The 26,866-nt window shown below is 50.3% G+C and overlaps 1 protein-coding gene across 3 annotated transcripts in view; it reads right to left on the bottom strand.

The window, feature by feature from the left end:
• Window positions 1-298: 298 nt before the first annotated feature.
• The window catches only part of LOC138729651 (ELAV-like protein 1), a 49,809-nt gene continuing 23,241 nt past the window's right edge, over window positions 299-26,866 (bottom strand). Inside the window, exons 1-4 of one of the 3 annotated variants that reach the window (XM_069874050.1) lie at window positions 23,559-23,745; window positions 22,614-22,767; window positions 4,139-4,248; window positions 299-350 (exon numbers count right to left, since the gene is read on the bottom strand). In XM_069874050.1, the coding sequence (XP_069730151.1) occupies window positions 4,151-4,248; window positions 22,614-22,767; window positions 23,559-23,678 (372 nt within the window). In that variant the 5' untranslated portion in view covers window positions 23,679-23,745 and the 3' untranslated portion in view covers window positions 299-350; window positions 4,139-4,150. Of the gene's footprint in view, window positions 351-3,930; window positions 4,000-4,138; window positions 4,249-21,582; window positions 22,768-23,558; window positions 23,746-26,866 lie in introns of those variants that run through there. The other 2 variants (XM_069874051.1, XR_011338925.1) reach the window with 2 other exon arrangements.

Below are 26,866 nucleotides of genomic sequence, written 5' to 3' on the forward strand. Positions count from 1 at the left end.
TATGTAGGCAGATGCAATTCCCATTAGATTCTTACCCTTGCCAGGTGACACCTCAGTTGTCCAAGTGCAGTTTAAAGAGTTTGGATAAAAATCAGGAAAACCTGGAGAGAGAACAAGCAAGCGGAAAAAAGTGAGGGAGAAAACCACACAAGTCATACAGAAGTCCTGTTTATTACTGAAAATATATAAAAAGAAATCAGTTAGCTTTTTAAACAATCCTTAAAATTAAAAACAGGCTCAATTATTAAAATGTTAATTCATCCAAAGCCATGACAATCACCTTTGACAACGATCCATTTCTTCTTCCATTAGTCCCTGAAAAAAAGTTTATTTTTCATCTACAGCCTCTCCTGTTAGTTAATAGGATACAAAAATAGGTAAAACTTTGTTCCAGAGCTCTGCAACCATTAATTGCTATTGTACCATTACATAAGAAGTAAGATTTTTTTTGTATGAACTAATTAAAAAACAAGTATCTTGCATACAATTTTCTTGCACTATGTATTTAGAAAGGCTTATGTTTAATTCCATTTTTATCAACCAAAATTATTAAGAAGAAAAATGCCCTTTTTCGAATAAAGAAAAGTCCGTCGATTTTATTTCTTCTGTGATGTGCGGGGAAAAAAAAAAGTGTATTTGCCTCTTTCAGAGATTCAGATTGTCCCATCATAACTCATTTATGCGGAACTGAGTATTTTGAAAGGAAAAAAACCCTAGCCTAAAAACCATTTTATTGTCCAGGTTTTTTATGGTTTGTTTTCTTTTTTAATTTTAATAAATTAAGTATTTAACTGTAAAACCACACAGCATTATATATATATTATATATATATTTCAGTCTTCTTGCTTACATAGAGAGATACTTTGGCATCAATTAGATGGTAAATATACATGACATGAGATAGATATATATATATATATGAGACATATATATTACATATTTTATATACATATATAAGCATGGTGGCATTATAGCTAAAGTTATATTTTTTAATCTCATTAGATCAAGGTATTTGTTAAAGTTCTCAAGGTTTTTTGAGTTTATGTATTATTTATATTATAAATAGAAGGAAAAGCAATGTTTCTAGCCTGTTTTTCCTGCATATAGGTATTTCTGCACATAAGCGTGAATGAGAATATGCAGTAAATACAGGATTGATAACATTACTTAATAATAAATAACATAATTACAGACATTGGGTTCATAATGCCGTAAATGAACAGTAGTTTGTATTGTGAGAATTAATATTATAATATATATTTCCTTTGAGCAGAAAGTCAGCAAATAGTAAATGGCTTCATCATTCAGCTGGTGTGATCAGTAGTTCTAACTGATCACTTCAATGAAAATCATTACATTTTAAAATTAAACAGACAAAACTATATAAGAAATGACGATGTATTCAATGTTTTTTTTTCCTTTTTTGTTTTTAGTTATCCCTTTTCACTAAGCCAAATAACAAACAGCCTCCATTATAGGTTATTTCAATGCGTCATTTATATTTAAATACCATTTTCAAATTAATGATTTGCAATTAATAAGAAACGTAATGACAAACTTGAAACAAAGACAAAAAGTTTTGCTATGTGCCTATTAGATTTCTCTATATAAAAAATGTAAATAGTCAGAACTTGAAGTCAACGCACACATTTGGACTAATAACATAACATTCTTGAACACTTTTCTGTATCTAGTTATTACTTGGAGATAAAACCAGATTATTAGTTTATAATGCAATTTTATATTCTATGAACTTTGGTGTGAGGCAGTTACCCCCCTTGACCCCCCTCAGACCCCAGTTACCCCCTTTGACCCCCCCATGGGGACCCCAATTACCCCCCGTGACCCCAATTACCCCCAATGACGACCCCTTGACCCCCCATGGGGACCTCAATTACCCCCCTTGACCTCCTTCAAGCCCCAATTACACCCCATGACCCCAATTGCCCCCACAGACCCCCCCTTGACCTCCCATGGGGACCTCAATAACCCCCCTTGACCCACATCAAACCCCAATAACCCCCCCCTCGACCCCAACCACCCCCATTGAACCCCTCAACCCCCCCATGGGGAACACAATTAGCCCCCTTGACCCCAGTTACCCACCCTGGATCCCCCCCAGACCCCAATTAACCGCTTTGACTCCCCCTCGACCAAACTTATCCCCCCTTGGCCCCCTCCAGACCCCAATTACCCCCCCCGACCACCCCAAACTCCCCCTTGGGGACCACAATTACCCCCCTTGACCCCCCAGTGGGCTCCCAATAACCACCCTTTCCCCCCGCTTCATCCCCCCCTTTCCCCCCCCCCGGAACCATTTCCCCCCCCAATACCCCCCCACCGTTTCCCACCCCAGAACCCATTTCCCCCCCAGTTCCCCCCTAACTCCCCCATTACCCTCCATTTCTCCCCCCAGGACCCATTTTTCCCCCCCATTGCCCCTCATCTCCCCCGCTGTTGCCCTCCACCCACCTCATTTCCCCACCAAGACCCCACTCCCCTGCCTCCACCTTTTGCTCCCCAATTCCCCCCTTTTCCCACTCAGGACCCATTCCCCCACCCCCCAGTACCCTCCTGGACCCATTTTCTCCTCATTTCACCCCCCTTTTGCCCCCCAACTCCCCCATTTCCTACCCATTGCCCCCTAATCCCCCCAATTCACCCCCCTTTTCCCCCCTCACCATTTCCCCCCAGGACCCATTTTCCCCCACATTACTCCGCCTTTTTACCCCTAATCCCTCCATTTTCCCCACAGTAACTCCCCCAGGACCCATTTTGCCCCCTATTTCCCCCTCTTTTCCCCCCCAACATCCCCATTACTCCCCCGGACCCATTGTATACCCACTCTCCAACATTCCCCCCGTTTTGCCCCCCAACCCCCCCATTTCCCCTCCTAGGACCCCATCTCTCCCCCCTCTTTGCCCCCCAATCCCCTAATTTCCCCCTCCCCCAGACCCATTTCCTCCCCCATTTCCCCTCCCTTTTGCCCCCAACCCCCCGATCCTCCCCCAAGGACCCCATTTCCCCCCCTCTTTTGCCCCCCAGCCCCCCAAATGCCCTTGTCCCCTCCCCCCCCAATTGCCCACCTCACCCCCCAAATCGTCTCCAGGAACCCGAATTCCCCCTCCCCAAATCCCTTCAGGAAATCCAACTCCCCCCCACAAATTCCCAGCCTCCCAAAATGCCTTTTCCTCCCCCTAAATCGCCCCCTCACTCACCAGTTGCCCCCCAGGAACCACAATTGCCCCCCCCTTGTCCCACAATTGCATCTCAAGTACCCCAACTGCCCTCCCAATTCCCCCCCCCGGAACCTGAACTCCCCCCCTAATTGACCCCCAGCCCCCCCAAACACCCTTGTTCCCCCCAAAATTGCCCCCTCACCCTCCAGTTGCCCCTCAAGAACCCAAACTACCCCCCAAAACCCCTTCAGGAGCCCAAATTGCCCCCCAGGTACCCCAACTACCCCAGCAATTGACCCCAGCAATTGGCCCCAGCCCCCCCATGCCCCTGTTCACCCCCCAATTGCCCCCCTCACTGCCCAATTGCCCCCCAGGAACCTCAAATCCTGCCTCTTGCCTCCCACTTACCCCCCAGGAACCCCAATTGCCCCCCCAGACTCCCTCCAGGAACACCAATTTCCCCCCAGTTGCCCCCCAGCATCTCCCAAACACCCTTGTCCCTGCCACTTGTCTGCAATTGCCCCCCAATTGCCTCTCAAGAGCCCCAGTTGTCCCCCTTTCCCCCCCATGTCCCCCCCCAGGAACTCCAGTTGCTCCCCAATTGCCTCCCAGTTGCCCCTCAAGAATCCCAATTCCCCCACAGATTCCACCCAGGAACCCCAATTCCTCCACTAATTGCCCCCTCGCCCCCCCAAATGCTCCCCTAACCCACCAATTGCGCCTCAAGAACCCCAATTCCCCGCCAGTTGCCTCCCAGTTGAGATCTTGCCCATAGATGCCCTCAGTGGGGATGGGAGATGACACTGTCGATTAAAAACAGCTGGGTTAGGGGCATAAGAAAAAGATACAGTATGAAAATCAAGTAAGGCAATCAAGACATCATTGTAATTTCTTACTGTTGTAATAAAAGTTAATTAGCAAATTGATGTCACCAAAACCAGGGAGATGCAAGAACAAACCTTCAAAAGGGCTCAGGATATTTGCCATTTTCCAGCAGTGACCAGCAGGAGGAAAATGTAGGAGTTTTCATTCTCCTTTAGGTGTTCGCTGGGACAGAGCATCTTCAAGTCTGCCCAGGGAAAGGGAGGAGTGAAATTCGAGTCTTCAATAAGCCGATTCAATTTATTTTTAAATCACAGTCGTGCATCAGAGACACTGAAGATGCTCATGATGGAAATCAGCCAAAGTGAAGCATCAGATGGGATCAGCCGGAGTCACAAAAGACCAAAAGGGATGGTTTGGCCATTTTGCTCATGAGAAAATCAAGTAGTAAGATGATGCAGGTTGGAGAAGATAAATTAAAGCATTTACTCTCCATACACACTCAGAAAAGGAGAAATGACAACAAGGGGTGGAGGAACAAGGTCAAAAGCTGCTGCACTCTCTCCTGTTGATGTTCCTACAGGAGTTTTTTCAGTCCAAAGCCAACTTTAGGGGAGAAAATTAAAATGACAACATTACACTTTTTCAGCGCTCTCTGCCCCTGAGTGAGGTGCACAGGATCCAGTCGCATGTTATTCCGTAGGGTATCTCCAAGAAACTTTTGTTGATTTTGGCTCTTACACTCAAAATGCAGACACAGACGAATCCAAAAGAAAAACTTTGGTCTGAAAGCTATGGAAAACCAATTTCTGTGTGAGAAATGAAGCAAATTAACCCCAAACCAAGAAGAAGCCAGAGCAGCCACACAATTATCACAACATTTTTAACTCATAAACGACTGAGAAGGATTGAGAAGAGGAGCAAACACACCCTAGAACAGCTCGTGCAATAGCAGCTGGTAACCCGTGTCCCTGTTCCCAGTAGGAAGTCGAGGTAAGCATGAAATGATCCTCAGGAGGTAGTTGTATACCTGTAACTTAGATCCTGTTAAAAATTTCCAACAGTATCAGTTTTAAATAATGATAATATAAAAATATCAAAATTCAGATAAGATAAACAGATAATTTGCTTGTAGCCAAAATTTAAAAACACCAATAGGAACAACTTTAGTAATTTTTGATATAAATCACTTTGATGAAAGTTCACAGCGCGCATTGCAGCTAAAAGAAAAGAACATGAAGAAGCTCTGTAACCTCACTTTTATTAACAGTCTTGCACTATAAGTCTACGGGATCGAAGTAGAGTAAATATATTAAGATGTCCTCATTCAGATATGTGAAGAACGCTTATTCATTAGGAAAAAAGGACGAACCGAGCCAGGAGACACACGGTGACATTTTTTGAGGCTGGATCAACAGCAAATGAGAGTAAAGAAGTGACCTGTGAAGCAGAACTGCCCCCTTGTGATTGAACATTGTAATTCAGGTAGGATTTAGGGGTACAAAAGCGTTTATATTAGTCTCCCACTCCCAAAGCTTCTTCAACATTTGCAGAAAAGATTTGAAGGCAAAGAATGATTTTCCTTGGACCTTCATGAAACCCAAATGAAACCAAGAACCCCATAAACATTTCTGGTCCTTAAGAACCTTCTGTTTGATCAAATTTCTGAACAAGGACTGCACTTTCTACTTCATTATTCGCACTTCACTGTTCTGTTATTCACCAAACAACCATGAATTACCATAACTAATTCTTTTATTCCAGAATATTCCTTTCCCTAAGGAATTTCTCTCATTGTCCACAAATACGACACGGTTCTGTGTAGGAGTGAACAGTCCTTCTGCTCACAAATAAAAGCACTAAGAGTTTACACTGTTTAATGGGTTCAAATACAGAATTTGTAAACTATTATATTCCTAGCACACATTATGAAAAATGTTACTAAAAGTTTAGGGAAATCTCTGTCTGTTCCTGTGCATTTTATTGGAAATTCTCTTTTCACGTGAAGACAGTGAAACCCCAGAGACGCATTAAATTATTGTGAACGAAGCCCTGGAGGATTTCTAATTGAAACACCCTTTCTGCTAAATCCTCCTGTGACAATATGACCGGGACACCTGGATTTCACACCGTTGGGGACATGGAGCCGGCGGCTCTGGGGCCAAACTTCAAGCCCCCGGGGGCGATCGATCGACACAAACACCTTCCCCCCCGAGGGCTCACGAGGCCCCAAACGGCCGCTCGGGGTCCCCCCCGAGGCGCAGCTGCCCCGTTCCCAGCCCCGGCGGGTCCCGGGCGCGGGGGGGGCGGTTGGAGCCGTTGCCCCGTCGGGCGGTTCCAGCGGCCCCAGCGGCCGCGGCCGGTCGGGCGCTCGTCGGGCTGCGGGAGCGGCGGCGCCGGGGAGCGGGGGGAGCGGCCCCCGGGGAGCTCGGACCCGCCCGGCCCCGCTCCGGCCGCCCCCCACGCCGCCGCAGCCCCCTCTGCGTCCCGGGGCTCCCGGGGCCGGGGAGGAGGACGGAGCGGAGCGGGCGGTGCGAGGGCCGGGGCCGGGGGAGCGACCGGGGCTGGAGCTGGAGGGAGGGGGCGGGGGCGGCGGCCGCAGGCGGGGGAGGAGGGGCGGGGAGCGGCCAGATAGCATAGAATCATAGAATCACAGAATCATCAGGTTGGAAGGGACCCACTGGATCACCGAGTCCAACCATTCCTATCAAACTCTAACCCATGCCCCTTAGCACCTTGTCCACCCGTGCCTTAAACCCCTCCAGGGAAGGTGACTCAACCCCCTCCCTGGGCAGCCTGTTCCACTGCCCAATGACCCTTTCTGTGAAGATTTTTTTTCTAATGTCCAGCCTAAATCTTCCCTGGCAGAGCTTGAGGCCATTCCCTCTTGTCCTGTCCCCTGTCACTTGGGAGAAGAGCCCAGCTCCCTCCTCTCTACAACCTCCTTTCAGGTAGTTGTAGAGAGCAATGAGGTCACCCCTCTGCCTCCTCTTCTCCAGGCTAAACAACCCCAGCTCTCTCAGCCGGCTCCCAGACCTGCAAATAAATTCCTCCATTTCAGATACCGACAGACACACACAGAGCTTGACGTGATCCAGCAATGGAGCTCGCAGCACAAAGCCAGCCCCAGAAATCCAATCATGCCCTGGGCTGCATCCAAAGCAGTGGGACCAGCAGGGCAAGGGAGGGGATTCTGCCCCTCTGCTCCACGCTGGTGAGACCCCACCTGGAGTCCGGCGTCCAGTTCTGGAGTCCTAAGCACAGGAAGGACAGGGAGCGAGTCCAGAGGAGGCCAGGCAGATGATCCCAGGACTGGAGCACCTTGTGTATGAGGACAGGCTGAGAGAGTTGGAGCTGTTCAGCCAGGAGAAGAGGAGGCTCATGGGAGAACTTAGAGCAGCTTCCAGTACTGAAAGGGGCTCCAGGGAAGCTGGAGCTCTTCCAAGAGCTGGAGCTGGGAAGCTCTTTCCAAGACTATGAAGTGATGGGATGAGGGAGAATGGCTTTAAATCGGAAGGGAGAAGATTTAGATTAGACATCAAGAAGAAATTCTTCATGGTGAGGGTGGGAGGCTCTGGCCCAGGTTGCCCAAAGAAGTCGTGGCTGCCCCATCCCTGGAGGTTTTCAAGGCCAGGTTGGATGGGGCTTGGAACAACCTTATCCAATGGGAGATGCCCCTGCCCATGGCCGAGGGGTGCAACTGGATGGGCTTTGAGGCTTCTTCCAGCCCAAACCATTCCATGATTCTGCAATTCTATGACCAAAAAGGAGGAAAAACCCTTGGCTATGGACCAGAGCTAAACGCAGCTTCCTTTCCACTCCTGGAAAATCCCAGGTGCCCTCATTGGGCAACGCCATGCAGCCCTTTGGGAATCCTCGTGTCCCCCAGGGCAACCAAGTTCTACCCATGGGCAAACCAGTGTCCTCACTGGGCAACCCAGTGCCAGCGTTTGTGCTCTATGTCTCACTTTAGCTAGAGGAAACATTTTCATCCCCTTCGTTTTACCACTTTGGATTAACCAAAATTTGGATTTGGATTTGGTTCATTAAATATTTAGGCTGATGCATCTCCATTATTGTGGCCTTTTTCAGTCTCTTCTTGTTATTCCAGGTACTGCAGCTCGGCCTGAGACTGCACCAAAGCGTTTTACAGCTTCTCACAACCACAGTGCCCCCCTGCCCCAGTGCTCCTCTTCCTGTGCACACACGCATTTCCCAGAGAAAGCTGCGCTTCTGCTGCCAAAGATCTGACAGCAGAAAGATCTCAAATTCTTTGGTGTATACAAAGCTGAGCATACTTTGATTTCACTTTAATCACACAACTTGCTTTCAACAGGTGATGAATCAACTTATTCAAACCGAAATTAAAAGTTAAACACACAAGCTGGTTTTCTATAGCTCAATCAGATCAAATAATTTCAATTAAAGCAAGCCATGCTCTGCCCCTCGGCAGGACATGCACACACCCTTGGACAAGCTCCCAGTCTCCATCTATGCCCACTCTCTCTCCTTGCCCAGAGACAATTCTGTTCAGATGAATCACTGCACAGCGAGGGACACCACTAATAGTTTTGGGCAACCACAGGGGTCTAGAACTATTTGCTAAATGGAGTAATTGTAATAATAATAACAACAATTAGATGTTACTGTAAATGGCCTGGGGTGCTCTGCAAAGCACACAGACCAGGGACTTTCTGCACCAGGCTGAGCAGGGACAGCAAAAGGCAACAAAATGGATGAGGATCTGTTCCCACCAGAGCATCCAGAGTGGCCTTTCAAGCGGAGGGCTAATGATGAATCCTGGGCTGCATCAAAAGAACCAGGGCCAGCAGGGTGAGGGAGGGGATTCTGCCCCTCTATTCCACGCTTGTGAGACCCAACCTGGAGTCCTGTGTCCAATCCTGGAACCCTCAGCATAAGGAGATGGAACTGTTGGAATGGGTTCAGGGGAGGGCTACAAGGATGATCCGAGTGTTGAAGCCTCTGCCGTATGAAGACAGGCTGAGAGGGTTGGGCTTGTTCAACCTGGAGAAGAGAAGGCTCTGAGGAGACCTTATAGTGACCCTCCAGAACCTTCAGGGGGCTACAAGAAATCAGGGGAGGGACTGTTTATAAAGGCATGTAACACTTGATAGGACGAGGGGAAGGGGTACAAACTAGAAAGGGCAGATTTAGACTAGACATAAGGAAGAATTTCTTCACTATGAGAGTGGTGAGGCCCTGGAACAGGTTGTCCAGGAAAGTTGTGGATACCCCATGCCTGGAGGTGTTCAAGGCCAGGTTGGGATGTGTCCCTGCCCAAGGCAGGGGTGTTTGAACTCGATCATCTTTAAGGTCTCTTCCAACCCAAACTATTCTATGATTCTATGTTTCTCTGATTCTAAACATGAGGCTTTAGAACCTCAAATGAGGCTTTGGAAGCAAAACATAAGACTTTGGAGCCCAAATCAAGACTTTGGAAAGTAACGTGAGGCTTTGGACACTATAAATGTAGTTTTGGAACTTAAAAAGCGGCTTTATGCCAAAAAAATGAGGATTTAGGCCTTCAAAATGGAACTGTGGACCCTAAGAAAACACTCTGGGTAATAGAAGACATGTTAGAATCCTAGAAATGATGATTTCAGCCCCAAAGGTGAAGCAGGGATCTCCCAGGGAAGTGCTGGGACCATGCCAGGGACACAGGGCTCTGGGCCGAGGGCACAGGCAGGAGCTGAGGGGACACGGGGGTAGATGGGGCCTGGGGACACCCTGAGAGCCCCCATGGGCCATTATGACCCAGCTCCCACCCCTCCCAGTGGAGCTCCTGCCCCTCCCGGACAGAGCAGCAGTGGCAGGGGGGCCCTTTGTGACCTCACAGCCGATGCAGCCTCAGCCCGTCAGTGTCTGACCAGGCAGCAACGGGAAAGGGCAGGAGCACGGAGCCGGCGAGGAGACTCCAAGTGCAGCCCACATCTTTCCCTCACGCCCCAGCAGCCCCACGGCGCTGAGGCATTTCCCTTCAGCTCATCTCCCCACACCCCCAATTTCCTCCATCCCACAGGATGGCAGAGAGATCCCCCAGCTGCCCCAGGGTGGCCTGGGAGGAGGCGGGGGCACCCCAGAGCAGCTCCCAGCTGGAGCCCGTTGTGGTGACCATGATCCAGCCACTGCAGCACAGTGAGTGAGGGTGGGGTTGGGCTGGAGCTTGGAGAACAAGTCTTAGGAGGAGCAGCTATGGGACCTGGGGTTTAGCCTGGAGAAGAGGAGGCCGAGGGGGAGACCTTATCAGGGTCTAAACTGCCTGAAAGGAGGTTGTGGACAGCTGGCTGTTGGTCTCTTTTCCCAAGTGATAGGACAAGAGGGAATGGCCTCAAGTTGCACCAGGACAGGTTCAGGTTGGACACTTGGAAACATTTCTTTACCAAAAGGCCTCTCAGGCACTGCAATGGCTCCCAGGGAGGTGGTGGAGTCATCACCCCTGGAGGTTTTTAAAAGCTGGGCCGATGAAGCACTCAGGGATCTGGTTTAGTAGTGGAAAGGTATGGTTGGGCTTGAGGATCTGAAATTTCTCTTCCAACCTAGGGATTCTATAATGCCGGGATCCTGTTTCCTCAGCACAGCAGCAGCCGGAGCCCCACGGGCAGGGGGCATGGCAGGGCTGGGATGCCAGGGTTGCTGGGGGCCAGGAGCCACCCCTGCACAGCCTCCATCCTCAGCCATGCCATGCTTAAAGCCCTTTTCCCGGTTTGGGAAGCTCATTGGCAAGGATGCTGTGTCCCACCAACTCATTTGTGTTTGCCTTCCCTGTAGGCGAGACTCTGCCAGAGAACAATCCAGAGGACCCAGAGCTCCAATCCGGATGGGATTCTGGGAGCACCTCGTTGCCTTCTGAGCTCTTCAGAAGCAACACGAGCAGTTCCCAGGACTTCGATCCATATCATTGCCAGGAGGATTCCGTAAGCAAAGGGCCATAGAACCAGTGGGGCTGGCACGGCTTCACTGTCCCTGGGGAGAGGGTTCCTGCTGTCCCCAAGCAGGGACTCTCTTACATGAGCTGCTCGCCTTGCTCAGCCAAGCAGCACTGTCAGGGTGCTCAGCGTGGCATGTCTTCCCTCTCTTCCTTCCTCCCGCAGGTGTCTGGAGAATCCATCCAGTCTGCCCTGCCGACTGAAGCTCTCCTCAAGGCCATCGAGGACTTAACTTCAGATAAGTTCTGTGCACGGCAGAGGGGCAGGATTATGCTGGAAATGGCCCTGACGGACATTGGCTCTTATCTGACAAATGTAAGTGCCCCGGGGCTGGATTACCCTGTCCACCAGCCCCGTCAGGCCCGGTTCTTCCCTCTTTCCCTAACCCAGCTCTCTGGGGCACCTGGAGCCATTCCAAGGCAGCGGAGAGATGGGAAGGGCAGCAGCTGCAGTGGATGCTTGGGCATGGCTGCACTCCAGTGTCAGCAGCATCCTTCTCTGTGTCCTCTCCAGGTGCCAAAGATCATGAGGGGAATCCACCAAAACAGGAAGTACATGTACAAGAAGGAAGCCTGGCACATCCTGGTCCAGCTCCTTCTCCTGTTGACCCAGTGGAGGCCCAGGGAAGCAGTCAGGAGCCTCTTGGAGATCTCCCCAATGTGTGACAGGTACTGGTCGTGACAACACGGAGAGCTGCCCAAGCCAGAGCCCCACCACCACGTTTCTCCCTGCCACAAGGGGAACCCCCCTCATGCCCCTCGTCCCTGCCCAGGCAGGGCCCCCAGTCCCCCAAGGGATGGGGGTGGGATGGGGCAGGGCTGCAGCAGCGATGCTGAGCCAGCGCTCTGGGTCTGCAGTGCTGCCTTGGCCATGTGGGAGGCGATGATCTCCCTGCCTAATACTTTGTGGAACGTCTTGACGGAGCTGCTTGACGTGCTTCAGGACCAGAGGGTGCGCAGGGTGTTCAGCTGTGTCACGGAGGATGCCTTCATCTTCCTTTTGTCTGTGAGTGACCGTGCTCCCTGCAGGGCTGTGCCTGCATTCCTTGGAAAGAGGCACAGCCCCTCCCCTTCTCCCTGTTTCCAGATGGGCACCTCCTGGGGTACACATGGACACAGCCCCTCTGCTTCCCTCCTGCGGCGTCCCCTGCGCGGATCTGCAGCCTGGACACCTGAGGCAGGGCCAGAGGAAGGGGCAGAGTAATTGCTGGGGCCAGGCCTTCAGCACAGCCTGAGGAGGCTTCAAGCCACCGCCCGTGCCTCGCGCATCCTTTGTGCCAGAGAGGCACAGGGAGCCCAGCAGGCTCTGCTCCTCTCACTGCTCTCTGTGTTTCAGCGGCTGTTCTGCAATGACTTTGGAGCAGAGGAGTTTGCTGTCCTGTATGAAGCCCAGAGACACCTGAGGCATGCGAGCCCGGTGATGCTCTCACTGGCGCTCAGAGCCCTCGTCGTACTTTCAAAGATACCCAAGATGGTGAGCGGGGTGCAGCCAAGTGGAGCCGTACTGGCGGCTGGGGCCCGGGGCGGTGGGAATGTGCTGGCTTGGCATGGGCTGGGGGTCAAAATGGTGGGTGACAGTTCCAGTCACCCTTCTTGCACTGGAGGGGGCTTGCGGGTGCCTGCGGGACTCTCCAGGCACAGAGGGAAACAAATCCATCTGCCCCTTCTAGCTGGTCAGAAAGTGGGGTGGCTGAGCAGCTCTCCTGCACTCCCTTCCCGTCCTCCAGCTCTCTCCACATCCCCATCAGCAGCCACTGCCTGCCAGGAGGTGCTGCAGCCTCTCCTGTCCCACCTGTGGGGAAGCTGAACAGCAGGCAGCTACTCAGGGCTATTTTTGCCAGTGTGGTCTTTTCCCCCTTCACAACAAGAAAACCGTTTCACACAGGCCAGAAAAATGATGGTCCTGCTTCCAGATGTGATGGAGAACCTGCAGGACACCAGCAGTGATGACAGGATTAAGGCCTTGCAGCTCCTCAGGAACGTGATGGATCCCATGCTGAGGGAGGAGGCCAGGCCCACCGCTCTGCCACTGACGGAGAAGCTCCTGCCCCTCTTTGACGACGTAAGGAGCCATGGGGGTCTCAGCCCTGCAGGGTGCTCTGCACTGACGCTGCCCCTCAGTGCGGCCCAGGCGGCAGCAGACGGGCAGGAGGACTCTCCTCGCTCTCCCTGTGGCGCCGTTCGGGGCTCAGGGCCATTTGGCCACAGCTGCAGCTCTGCCCCACAGCCCTGGTGCTGGGGATCCGGCCATGGAGTGTCCGCCCTTGCAGCCACCACACTAACACCCTCGCTCGCCGTGTGCAAGAAGTGGCTGTGGCTGAATTCCCCTGTCCTCCTCCCTTGCAGGAGCACAGCGAGGTGCGGCGGCTCTCCATCATCCTCTTCGGAGATGCTGTGAAGGCAGTGGAGGGGAGGCACAAGAGGAAGATGAAGAAGAATGTGCAGAGGGCCCTGCTCCCGCTATTCCTCCACATGAAGGATGAGATGGAGAACGTGGCCCAGGTGGGGCGAGCAGGGACCGGGGTGGTGGGGCAGGGCACGTGGACACCACAAGGGTGGCCTTGGTGTGCTGGATGTCAGAGCCTGGGAATGTGTCCCCCCACAGTCCCACCGCTCCCCTCATTCCCTGTGCTGGTCCCACCACGGCCAGCCGCAGCGGAGGGTGAGGAGCTGGGGTCCCCCCACAGCCCCTCTCTCCCCACTCTGCCCCCCCTAGCCCAAAGCCAGGGTCCCAGCAGCACTGGAGTACCTGGCACAGACATTTCCCAGCCCTGCCCTGCCTCCTCCAGCAGGAGCAGCCCAAGGCCACTGGACACACGAGTCTCTTTAGGCTTCCCAGCTCTCCCTGCAGGAGTGGGAGGCCACAGCTTTGAGCCCTAATCCCTGTTCCCAGGGCTGTTCCCGAGACCCCCAAGGCTTTGGCCCACAGTCTGTCCCAGCTCCAAGAGAACATTCTCAGAAAATCCCAGGAATGAACCCCTGCTCCCCCAGCTCCCTTTGCACTGGGACAGTGACCTCAGTGTGCACCAAGGGGCCTCACGTCCAGGGTGAGGAGAGCCAGCTTGTTCCCCAGCCAGGGGCAGGGAGAGCGGTTGGAAGGGAGATAGAGCCAGAGGGGGACCCACCCTGCATCCCAGGATCAAAGCTCGGCCCACTCGCAGCACAGAATGAAGGAGTGGGACAGCCAAGCTTCCTGCTGGAGGATGAGCCAGCAGTGGCCCAGGTGGCTAAGAAAGCCAATAGCATCTTGGCTTGGATCAGAAACTGCTTGGCCAACAGCACCAGGGCAGTGATTGTGCCCCTGGACTCAGCACTGGTGAGGCCACACCTCGAATCCTGGCTTCAGTTCTGGGTCCTGCACTACAAGAATGACATGAAGGTCCTGGAGCACCTCCAAAGAAGGGCAACAAAGCTGGTGAAGGTGCTGGAGAACAAATCTTACAAGGAGCAGCTGAGGGACCTGGGGGTAGTGCAGCCTGGAGAAGAGGAGGCTGAGGGGTGACCTCATTGCTCTCTACAACTACCTGAAAGGAGGTTGTGGAGAGGAGGGAGCTGGGCTCTTCTCCTAAGCGATAGGACGAGAGGTAATGGCCTCAAGCTGCATCAGGGCAGGCTCAGACTGGACATTAGGAGAAACCTCTTCACCAAAAGGGCTCTCAGGGACTGGAATGGCTCCCAGGGAGGTGGTGGAGTCACCATCCTTGGAGGTGTTTAAACGCCAGGCAGATGAATTGCTCAGGGATATTCTTTAGTAGTGGACAGGTACGGTTGGTCCCGATGATCTCAAAGGTCTTTTCCACCTAGGGATTCTAGGATTCTGTGATGCATGGGAGGTGCTGCTGGCTCCGTCCTGCCCTGACTCCAGCCCTGGGCTCACATGGCTCCTCAGCCTGCCCCCGCCCCTGGCTGCAGCTCCGCAGCTCTCTAGGATCTCTGTTCTGATGGTCGGCAGTGGGAGATGCCTGAGGTGGCGGCTGCCCCATGTTCCTACCCTGGGCACGGAACCCAGTTTTGGCTCAGACCCTGCTGGCAGCAGCTCAGAGCCCAGATGAGAGGAGGAGGATGCCAGGTCTCCTTCCCTGGGCTGTGCCACCATCTTCCAGCTTTTGCTTCTCTGCAGGCTTCCAGGGACACCCTCCTGGTCTGCTCAGAGTTCCTGGGATTGAGGAAGCTCAACCGCATGGCCCGGACATATCAGAAGCGCCAGATGGGAAAGTGCTTGGTGAGGAGAACCCCGAAGCCCCAGGCTGGGCTGTCTCCCATGCCTGTGAGCCCAGAGCCAGTGCCTGCCTCCTCCTTCCCTGTCCTTGAGCACACAGGCCCCATGGGCTCTTCTCCAGCCCCACTCCCCTTCTTGTCCTGGATGCTGAAGGAGATGCTGGCCCAGCCCAGCTCTGGCAGTGGGATGGGGGTTGGGGGTGGGACGGGGTGGGTGGGGTCTGGGCACACCCAGGCTCTCTCCAAACCTCAGCTGCGGAGCATCTCCACCAGCTCTGCGTTCTTGTGCTCCACCTAGCTGAAGTGCAACAGGAGCCAAGTGGACAAATTCCTGCACCAGAGCCTGCCCTACCTGCAGAACCCTCAGGACAACTTGCGTGCGACGGCCATCTTGTTCCTGGGTGAGCCACAACCCCGGGTCCCTCTCCAGTCTTTGTCATCTCTAAGGTCTCTTCCAACCTAAAGCATTCCATGGTTCTAGGACTTTTTCCAAGGGCACAGAGTGATAGGATGAGGGCAATGGCTTTAAATTGGAGGGCGGGGGAAATGTAGATCATATTTTAGGAAGAGATTCTCCACGATGAAGGTGGGGAGGCCCTGGCTCAAGTTGCCCAGAGAAACTGTGGTTGCCCCATCCTCAAAGGTGTTCAACGCCAGGTTGTTGGGGCTTTGAGCAGCCTGGTCCAGTGGGAGGTGTCCCTCCCCATGGCAGAGGAGTGGATCTGGAGGGGCTTTGCGGTGCCTCTCCACCCAAACCATTCTATGGCTTCATGATTCTAACTTGCCATCAACTAGAACTCCAAGATCCCATCCCCGGAGATACTCAAGGCCGGGTTGGATTTGGCTCCACTTGATCCAGTGGGAGGTGTCCCTTCCCATGGCAGGGGGTTGGAACTGGATAGGCTTTGAAGGCCCTTCCAACCCAACCCATTCTCTCATTCTCCTGGCAGCCTGGCACCAGTCCCCACCTCTGCACTGGCAGCACGGGACAGCCCGATGACTGCCAAGAGCCCTGGTTGCCCCAAGGAGCACCCACCATGCCGGTGGGACTGGGAGGCAAGCTGCATCCCAGCACCTTGGGCACTGCCCTTCCTGGGATCACCCTGCCTTGGGACCGGGAACTGGGAGTGCTGGGGAGCAGAAGGTGTGACCAAGTACTCTTTCCAGGTCTGGCCGCACGGTGCCTTAAGAACTGGAGCTCAGAGGATCTGCTGGAGATCTGCGATGGTGAGGAGGGGCAGGGCTTGGGCTGGTGGGGCAGGGACAGAGCCTGGGAAGAGCTGCCATGCTTGGTTCTGCTCCAGGGAGATGCTTCGGGGTGGAGGAACGTGTCTGGGGCAAATGGGCCATTCCCGAGCACGAGCTTCCAGCTGCCGTCTGTCTCAGCTGCACCTCCTGGCCAAGAAAAGAGATGACCGGGGCTGGGAGGGTCTGGGGACACCCCTGGGGCTCCCTCCCTGCAGGCAGTGGGGTTCATCTCCAAGGAAACCTTAGAGGAACATTCCAGCACAAAAAGGGGCTCCAGGAGAGCTGGGGAGGGGCTCTCGTTCAGGAAGTGCCGGGATAGGATGAAGGGAACAGTTTTGAGCTGAAAGAGGGGAGATTGAGACAAGACCTTAGGAAGAAATGTTCTCCTGTGAGGGTGGAGAGGCCCTGGCCCAGGCTGCCCAGAGGAGCAGTGGCTGCCCCATCCCTGGAGGTGTTCAAGGCTAAGTTGTATGGGGCTTTGAGAACCTGAACCAGCTGCGGGTGTCCCAGCCCATGGCAGGGGGGTGGAACTGGATGGGCTTTAAGGCCCTTTCTGACCCAAACCATTCCATGATTCTCTGATTTCTGCTTCCTGCCCTTGCAGCCCTCCTGCCCTTCAAGGAGGACCCAGATCCCTGGATCAGCTCCCCGGCAACTAAGGCCTTGGACATCCTGTCGAGAAAGAGGCCCACTCCAAGATGGAGGCTGCGGTGGCTGCGCTGGTGGCCCTTCTGAACCTTGGAGAGACCGAGTTGTCCTCCCAGAGTGCATGCGTTCCAATATATAATGTCTTTAATAAAGCTGGGAGAACAAGCTGTGTCCCATAGTGGCTTCTCATGGGAGCACCCCAAGTGTCCCTCCTTGAGCACTGCGTGCAGGCTTGGGCTCCATGGGATAACAAGGATCTAAAGCTCCTGGAGAGCATCCAGAGGAAGGCATGGAGTTGGTGAAGGGTTAGAGAAGAAGCTGCGTGAGGAGCAGCTGAAGTCATTGGGTCTGTTCAGCCTGGAGGAGACTGAGGGGAGACCTCAACGTGGTCTGCAGCTTCCTCAAAAGGTGAGGAGGAGGAGAAGGTGCCGAGCTCTTCTTTCCGGTGACCAACGACCGGACCCGAGGGAATGGTAGTAAGATGTGCCAGGGGAGGGTTAGGGAGGACATTAGGGAAAGGTTCTTCCCCCAGAGGGTGGTGGAGCACTGGAACAGCTCCCTGGGGCAGCAGTCAAGGTGCCAAGCCTGACAACGTTCAAGAAGCTTTTGCCCAACACCCTCAGCCCTACAGGGTGAATGTTGGGGGTGTACAGTGCTGGGACGGGACATGGACTCAACGGTCCTTGGGGGTTCCTTCCAAGTCAGGACACGCTGTGATTCCATGAGCGTGCAGAGCAGACGTTGCAATTCCAGACCTCAGGACAGCGCTCCCAGAGCCAGGCTGTCATAGAATCATAGAATTATGGAATCATTAGGTTGGAAAAGACCTTTGAGATCATCAGCTCCAACTGTATCTGTCCACTACTAAATCACATCCCCAACCACCTCATCTACCCACGTATTAAACACCTCCAGGGACAGTGACTCAACCACTTCCGTGGGAGCAATTCCAGTGCTTAAGAAACCTTTCCAGTCTCCCACCCGCGAGGACATCACCTCTCTGACCTATGGGAAGAGATTCGTTGGCCACACAGACATCAGATGACTCTGAGGAAGTTGTACTCACTAAGGATGTGTAAAAGACTGATCTGGGCAGATGACACCAAAGTCCACAGAGATTCAAGATGTTTGAGAGATGAGATCTTTTAAATCCCATAAATCCTGTAATTTGATTTATCCCAGTCTCACAGCTAGTGTTCGCATTTCTACTGCATTTCTCTTCATTCAGTCGCTTACACACTATTTTTCAACCCTCTGTATGCACCTGCAGATGACATTACCTGTGGATGGTTCTTCTAAGCCTCAACCCTCCAATCTCATGTGACATTAACGCTCAACGCGAGTTAAGCATTTTTTAGTTGCTATCTTTTTTTTAGTTTATAAGCTTCTCATTTATATAAATCCTGTGCTCTACCGCTACGAGACAGGCTGCTTCATGTAATAGAGTACTCTGTCATCTTCACTTGTATCAGAAACGGCGTGGCCAGCAGGTCCAGGGAGGTTCTCCTCCCTCTGGACTCAGCACTGGTGAGACCGCGCATCGAATCCTGTGTTCAGTTCTGGGCCCCTCACCACAAGAAGGATGTTGAAGCTCTGGAGCGAGTCCAGAGAAGAGCAACAGAGCTGGGGAAGGGGCTGGAGAACAGGTCTTATGAGGAGCGGCTGAAGGAGCTGGGGGTGTTTAGCCTGGAGAAGAGGAGGCTGAGGGGAGACCTCATTGCTCTCTACAACTACCTGAAAGGAGGCTGTGGAGAGGAGGGAGCTGGGGTCTTCTCCCAAGTGACAGGGAACAGGACGAGAGGAAATGGCCTCAAGCTCCGCCAGGAGAGGTTCAGACTGGATATCAGGAAAAAAATTTTTCACGGAAAGGGTCATTGGGCTCTGGAACAGGCTGCCCAGGGAGAGGGTTCAGTCACCTTCCCTGGAGGGGTTTAAAAGACGGGTGGATGAGGTGCTGAGGGGCATGGTTTAATGACTGAGAGGAATGGTTGGACTTGATGATCCAAGAGGTCTTTTCCAACCTGGTGATTCTACGATTCTATTTTAACACACAAGAGCACACCATCTCAGAAGTGCCCCTCTTAAATGAAAACCAGTTATTTTTACTTCTAGAAGGTCTAGAAATTCTTTTAGTTGAATTCTTTCTCCTGGCAGGGACAGGAGACTCTGGAGTCTCCTTGCATCGCCCCTTGCTCAAAGGATTATCAAGAAATAACAATTCTCCTTCAGGCACTTTGGCCCTCACTGATGGGCTCCGGTACCAAGAGGTTTGCCCACCGAACTCAGTGAACTCCTTGTCCAGTGGGACAAGGCATTAAGATCAGATCCTGATGGGAGCCACAAATACCACAGAAGCTACAAGGGATTAGCAGGACATTGAACAAAGGGTCTAAGCGATATCTGTAGGAAATTAATAATTACAAATTAGAGATACTAAACACTTAATCCTGGATTTACAGGGATATGATGGAATGAGATGAAGTGTAACCAAAATGTCAGTTTAAGTATTCAACCTCTGCACAACAGAGACCACCACTGTTATTTATACATACTGAGCTCTGGAAGCAGCTTATCCTTTCATCATGTTTTGTTTGCTACGCAAAACAAGACACAGTCCAAGCTAAGGATCCTAAGCTTTACCACAGTATGAATAATCATAACTCATTAAGTTCAGCACCTTTTAAGGGAAACTCACTGGAAAAGCCTGCAGTTAACATCAAAGTTGGGAAGAAAAACAGGCAGTGCTGTGGAACAGTACATGCATTGCGCCTATGTGCACATATGTGCCTGCACACACACGCGACTGAGGGAAGGGAGTTGTACAGCAAGTGTTAAAGTTCTTGCAAAGCTGCGGATGGACCAGAGTCAGCTGGTGACTCTGGTCTTCACAGCATATTCATAACTGCATGGGTCAACCCAGAATAGCTCTATCACCACCTCTGGTTTAGTGGTGGACTTAGCAGTGTGAGGCTGATGGTTGGACTTGATGATTTTAAAGGTCTTTCCAACCAAAATTATTCTATGACTGATTCCAACTGCTCATTAAAACTTAGTTTCACCTACAACTACTAACATAGATACATCAGTCATTTTTACCACTGAGTGATTATTACAGGACAGAACTGAAATTAATTTGTACCTTTGTTACGAATGTTCACTGCTTACTGTGATGCATCTTAATTCTGCTATAAATTTTAAAGGGGAAGAATGAAGATGAAAATGTTCAGTTACATTAAAAAAGAACACATGAGACCTAAGCCTCGAGATCTTCCTGGGACCAGGACACACTGAAACCCTCACTGGTGCAAAAGACAGAGAAGATCTTTTAATGGCTCGCCTAACTGCTGACAATGTACAATTTCATTCCTTGGTGCGGCTTAGGAGGTTTGGGTGCAGAGATCTAGATGAGAAATGAAATCTTGTTCAAGGAGCTGCCTGCACTGAACCTGCCTGGGCTGCGTCTGAAGAGAATCGAAGAACAACTGAGGCTGGCAGGGACCTCTGGAAATCCTCTAGCAAACCTCCCTGCTCAGGGGTACCAAGACCAGCTCAGGCCCGTTCCAGTCAGGCTTTGAGCATCTCCACAGCCGAGCACTCCACAGTCTCTCTGGGCAACCTGTTCAAACATCCATGGTGTAAAACACTAGTTGACTAGAAAGCACTAAATCTCACTGGAGAGCTGTTACACTCGACTGTTCTTAAAATGCTGAACGGAAGCACTAAGGAAAGATCACAGCCATACTGGAACAGCAGCAATGCACAAAGCCATTCGAGTTCCTAGTCTTGATTTTGCTGAGCTCATTGGATATCTCAGAGAAGAAAAGAGGAAATTCTCAGCAGGGAAGAACTACTCAAACTCTCATGAACACATCCATAACAAAATCAATGACCTTATCTGCAAGACAGTAACTCCAATGCATTTTCTAGAGCACAGTCCAACTATCAACATCCTTCTTTAAGCAGCCAAGGCAATTCAACTTCAAGCAATTCATACTCAAAACAAGCAAGGCCATTCTCAAAGGCCAAAACACATCATCTTCTGCAGCTCATCATGTGTTGGAAGCAGTTGATAATCCTACCGCACTCACAAGGACTCAAGGACAGACAGAACCCTGCACTGCTCGAGATGCAGGAAGAAATCCTACACAACCAGAAATAAGGTTTGCCTGGTTTATTCCAACACCTCCCTGCTGGAACCAATGGTTCAGAGCTTTAAGTTGCCAAATTATATCTGCATTCAGAACTATGGACTGCAGAATGGGGATCTGTTGAGACAGGAATCTACCCACACCCCTCTGGAACCTGCCCATTTCTGTCCTCGCACTATTCACACCATTGAGTGTATGCACCTTTACATAATTAACTTCAATATCAACTTTACAAGTAAGATTTTAATCATATTTTAATTCAACATTAAAACATGTTTAGTGCTCGGGCACAGACGCTGGCTGAGCTCCACTGGCAGCCAGAGGAGGGCGACTATTCTGGACACTCATATTGACAGGTTTCCTGTGCCCTAGAAGTCTCTCTCTTTCTCCTCCCTCTAGCTGTCACCCAGCTTACCAGGCGAATCCCACCTAAAGCTGCTGATGGCCCACTCTAAGTTACAGCGGACTCTTCACAGAGCGTGGGAGCTGCTGCTTAACTACTGTGCATCAACATACACACTGCCACATAAAAGTTAGATGTGGAATTGCTGAAAGATTATCCTCTATTCTAATACAGCCCAGGCATAATCAATGGAAAAGTGAATTCGTAGAAGTTTGCTCCAAATTCCTAGCTGACATAGGGGCTGCTGGAAAAAACATGGGACACCTCAGGGTACAGGGTAAGCCATGCTCTTCCATTCTACAGTCTAAGACAACTGGCTAAGAAATTAAAACACACTGTCACCCTGAGGCAGTGTCAACATTACAAAGGAAACTCTTAACTTTGGTCTCTCCTGAACTGAGTGCTTAACAAAGCAACTGCACCCTTTTCTTTCCCCTTTTTTCATAAACAAAACACATTCAGAAAAGTCAAGAGTGCAGCACTAAGTGCATTAAGTTCATTCTTTGGCTCAGGAGGAACCACAGGGGACTGAGAGACACCTTGGATGTTTTAAAATATGAGGAAATTGTGTTAGTGAGTCCTAAGTTGGTATAAAGACAAAATGCATTAGTGTTTTGGTTGTTAATCTAGAACTATAGCCCGAGATCTACATGTGGATAATAGCTACATTTTTGTAGGGTAAAGGTACTGTTAGGACTCCAGATCAAACACTGCACTGCGGTAATACCAAGTGTCACAGCAAGAGAGCGGATCTGGCACATCAGCAGCTCAGCCTAGCACAATGGACAGTAAGAGCATAAATCCAAAGGAGGCAGCGTGAGTACCTCTGAGTTATAAAAAAAACATTGCTAAAGGCTATGCCGTTAAAACTATCAGTGGTCGCCACCAGGTGTCATGGTTAGTTTGTGACAGTCTGATTTATCTTTGGAACCATCAGCCTCAGAGGGACAGCAAACAGGCCATACAGGACAGTTTCATAGCACCAGTGCAGCAGAACCCACCTGCAGTTTGATCCACAAGCACGCGCGAGTTGATGATGCATCCAAAGCGTGAAAACAGATCTTCTACATCTTTCTGTGTCATTGATCTTGGTAGTCCACTAATATATAAATTAGCATCCTTGATAACTTCAGAGCTTGGGCGAGCATAGGAAACCTTAGAAAAGAAAAAAAAATGGTATGTTCAGGGTGTAAACAGGAAAGAGTAATTTATCCTACAGGAGGCACTTTCATTTACTCCCCAATCAATGCAGACATCTTTAAATACAGCTCAAAAAAGCGGCACTGGGAGAAGGGGAAGATTTCTAGAACAAAAGGAGAAAAGTCATGTCCTTGTACAGCTCTGTTCATTTTGGGCTTATCCAGTCGATAAAGGGCATCGTGGCACTGCTGTAAGGAGACAGCAGCAGACCGATAACCGATATTGATGCTTCCAACAACCACATCTGCTACATCCGTGAATCCCTGTCTGAGGTTCCAACTCCAATACTGGACCAATCAGTAACCACGGATCACAAGATCTTGTGCTGTCAGTATATTTTGTAAAGCCTCATAAAAAACATTTCATCAGATAAAGTGCACTTTTCCATCTTAATTCCTGCTACTCGAGACAGCTCCAACTGTCACCTGAGTAGGAATGATTCCCTGCACACACAGTGCAGGTGGTTATTTCAGAAAAGAAGTGCAACAGGAGTTAAAATAGAGATAATCAGCTATCTGCGATATCTGCGAGTTCAAAAGCCTGACAACAATTTGGAACGATCCCACCTGCTGCTGTAAAAATGGTGGGAATGAGAAAAGGGGAATCTTTGAATACAAAGCTCACTTCACCACTGTTCTCCCAGATTATGTGTGTCCTGCGACTGGAGAGCACACAGCCCTTACCACTGTAATGAAGTTTTTAGAATGCCTTTTACACAGAAGACAGAAAAAACCCAGACATCCTACCTTGATAGTTTTTGACTGAAGTCTGAGGCCGTTCAGTGTATTTATGGCTCTTTCCGCATCCTTTGCAGTGACGTAGTTCACAAAGCCGTAGCCTAAGCTGTGTCCTGTGGGGAAGAACATTTGTTAAATTAATCCTAGCAAAAGAAAGTTATCCCCATCAACATTAAAGGAAATGCAAATGAGAAGTGAACTCAAACATAATCCACAGAAGAAATATTTAAAGGAGACAAAGAAGTCCCTCAAGGCCTGCACTGAACAAAGTAACTCAGACCTCTTTCATTTGCCACTCTGGCCAGTGTGTGTCAGACAGCTGCTGAGGATCACCGACAGCCAGGAATTCCAGCCCAAAACACCAGCTCTGAACACTCTGGTAAACTGAACAGGTGTGGAACACAGGCAAGAGTTCAACAAAGTTCCTAAGTACAAACTCTGTAAGTAAAGAGCAGAAAGTGAGAAAGTGTGAGCGGGTGAGCAGCTCGGTGAGAAATTCTCAAGCTGCTCATCTTTGTGTGGCTGTTCCAACCTCCACCCCTGGGGACGAGAGGGGAAAAGACGTTTTCATCCCTTCATACATGCACAGAGCCCATGTGTAGCACAGCTTCCAAACATAGGATGAAAAGAGAATTTTTCACTCTTCAGTTAATGCAGACAATTCCTGTGATGTTTCTTCAGTTCACTCTTTGAGAATAAGACAGGTCTTCAAAACGTTTTGGTTAAAGGATATCTATTTGAATATTCGTTTGGTTTGCTTCTATCTCTAACCACCATAAATCAATTGCAACACTACATCCTAAGATCGTTTCATGTTGCAATTTCCCAACAATCAGAGGGTCCTACCACTGTAGACCTAAACCCCACTACAATACTTCCAAGACTGGCTCAGTGCAATAAAGTAGCTCCCGTTCAATAAGACTCAACTTCTTCAGACAATCTCTCCCTGTCTCAGCCAGATCTACGGAATTTGCTAAAGAAAACTGTATGCACACAGAGAGGAAGACATTATTTTAACAATATACTATTTTTAAGTTATTATTAAGCTCTGTCGTTAGGCCTGGGAACACTGGAAGACACAGCTAATTGTTACAGTAGAGGATTCTCCTCTGAAATGCAGCCCCTTTTTAACCACACTGCAGGGCTCCAAGGCACTCACAGCTGGCAGGGAAGTTTCAGAATACAAAACACACACCCCAACACCACCCCATCTCCCCAGAGTCCAACAGAGCTCAGCCTAGCACAAAATATCAGGGGAACTGAAGAGAAGGGTTGTGACGCCGCAGATCAACCCCAGCTATAGGAAAAAGAATCACCAATCCACTGAAGGAACTGAGACCTGTGAACACGAGCAGCAAAAGAGATGGAAGGAAGATCTGGAGAGCCCTCACATGACAGACTGACATCAGAACCACAACAGCACAGCTCCCTGGCGTGCCCTCCACTCAGGCTGCTTTGTTGTGAGTCCTAACAGACCAGTAACTCATCTCACCCCAAACACTGCCGTTGCCTGTTTCCTAATACACTCCACGTGCAAACAGTCCCAGTTCATTCTCACTGTCTGCTAATGCTCTCACAGAAGCCAGATCCCCTTTGTGTTCATCCTTCAGACAGGAACAACACCCAACAGATCTGGCGTTACACCACCTCCAGCAGCACAGATCAGACTCTCACGATGCCAGAAGCTTCTGCACAACTGTAAAGGCAAACTGCTCTTTGACAGTCAAGCAGGAAAGAACTCTGCATAGGAAAGAAATAAATGCAGTAAAAGCAAGATATTAGACACCAGCTGCTGCTCCTTTACCCTCTGAAGACCTACAGTACCACTGAGCAGGGCTTTGCAGACACATCTAACATTTATCTACAGTGTAGGTTTTGTTGATTGCTTTAGAACATTCATTTGCTGGTTTATTAGTCAGAGATCATCAATCATTTAGGTCAGATCTGGTCAGTTTGTAATTATTTGCTTGCTGAGATTCTTTTCCCTTGCTTAAGAAAACAAATAATTTAACAATTACAGAAATGACTGGGTTCTGGCTTATTTCTCCAGACTGACCAAGAAAACAAAGACAAGAAGAAGAAGGAACAAACCTCAGGCAGAGAGCAAGCAATGACTTTTCCCCTCCTAAGGCAAACAACACACCAGCACCCACTCGGAGCACCAGCTGCTTTGTAGATATTTTCACTCTGTCCCAAGACCCACACGACCATCAACATTCCAGCAAAGTATGGAATAGAACCCAGACCCGACAGCACTTATGGAAATGGGGCCTTAAAGACCAGGGAAACAGATTTCAAGATTAATTTCTCCAAGCCTGATGACGGCACCCTGGTAGCCAGGGCTGCCGCTCCCCAGTGGATGCTGCCCTGGGGAGGGAGCGACTGTGTTCCCCGGCAGAGGAAAAGCAGCACAAGTCCACATCGTATCAATTTAATAGGCTATCTTTAGTGCTCTGAGTCATGAAGCTCAGGAGCTCAGCCTGTGACCAGCGCAAGCAAGAATCTCTCTCCATTTTCTTGCAACAAGTTCCCAGAGAACACAGCAGGCAGACGACCGTTCCTCACCCAGCGGCTTTCTGTGCTTATGCACTGTCTGAAATTAGTCGTGAGGAAGATTCAGCTTTTGGGTTTATCCTGTATGCAAGTAGCAGCTCTCACGGACACACTGAAGCAAAAGGGACCACGTGGTCTGCGTCCAGTTCCTACTGCCACAAACTGTCTACCCTCTCTCTTCTCAAATCATATGCGAGCTCCACATTAAAAGCAGTTGGATTTTTGTCCCATGAACTCCAATTGCAACCCTGTTTTACAAAGCCCCTCCAATGTTTGCCTTCTCTAAAAGGGGCCCTTTGTACTTCCTATCCACTTGTTCTTGTGCAAATTGCTAGACACTTCTCCCTGGTAGCAACTGACAGGACAAGGGGGAAATGGCCTCAAGATGCGCCAGGGGAGACTTAGGTTGGCTATTGGAAGGAATTTCTTTACTGCTAGGGTTGTCAAGCATTGGAAGAGGCTGCCCAGGGAGGTGGTTGAGTCCCCATCCCTGGAGGTGTTTAAAAGACAGGCAGATGTTATACTTGGTGACATGGTCTGGTGGTGGACTTAGCAGGGATGGACTGATGGTTGGACTGGATGGTCTTAAAGGTCTTTTCCAACCAAATCAATTCTGTAATTCTATGAAATGCTGTCCTTGCACTTACACTCCCTCATCTGTCTCTTCCCCAAAACATGCACAAGTAGTGACCATACCCCATGGCATCTTATGTGGTTTAGTCTGAGCAAAATTCTGCACCTTCCTTGCTTCTAATGTTCAACAG

Source organism: Phaenicophaeus curvirostris, chromosome 21, assembly GCF_032191515.1.
Source record: "Phaenicophaeus curvirostris isolate KB17595 chromosome 21, BPBGC_Pcur_1.0, whole genome shotgun sequence".
In the NCBI taxonomy this organism is placed as follows: domain Eukaryota; kingdom Metazoa; phylum Chordata; class Aves; order Cuculiformes; family Cuculidae; genus Phaenicophaeus; species Phaenicophaeus curvirostris.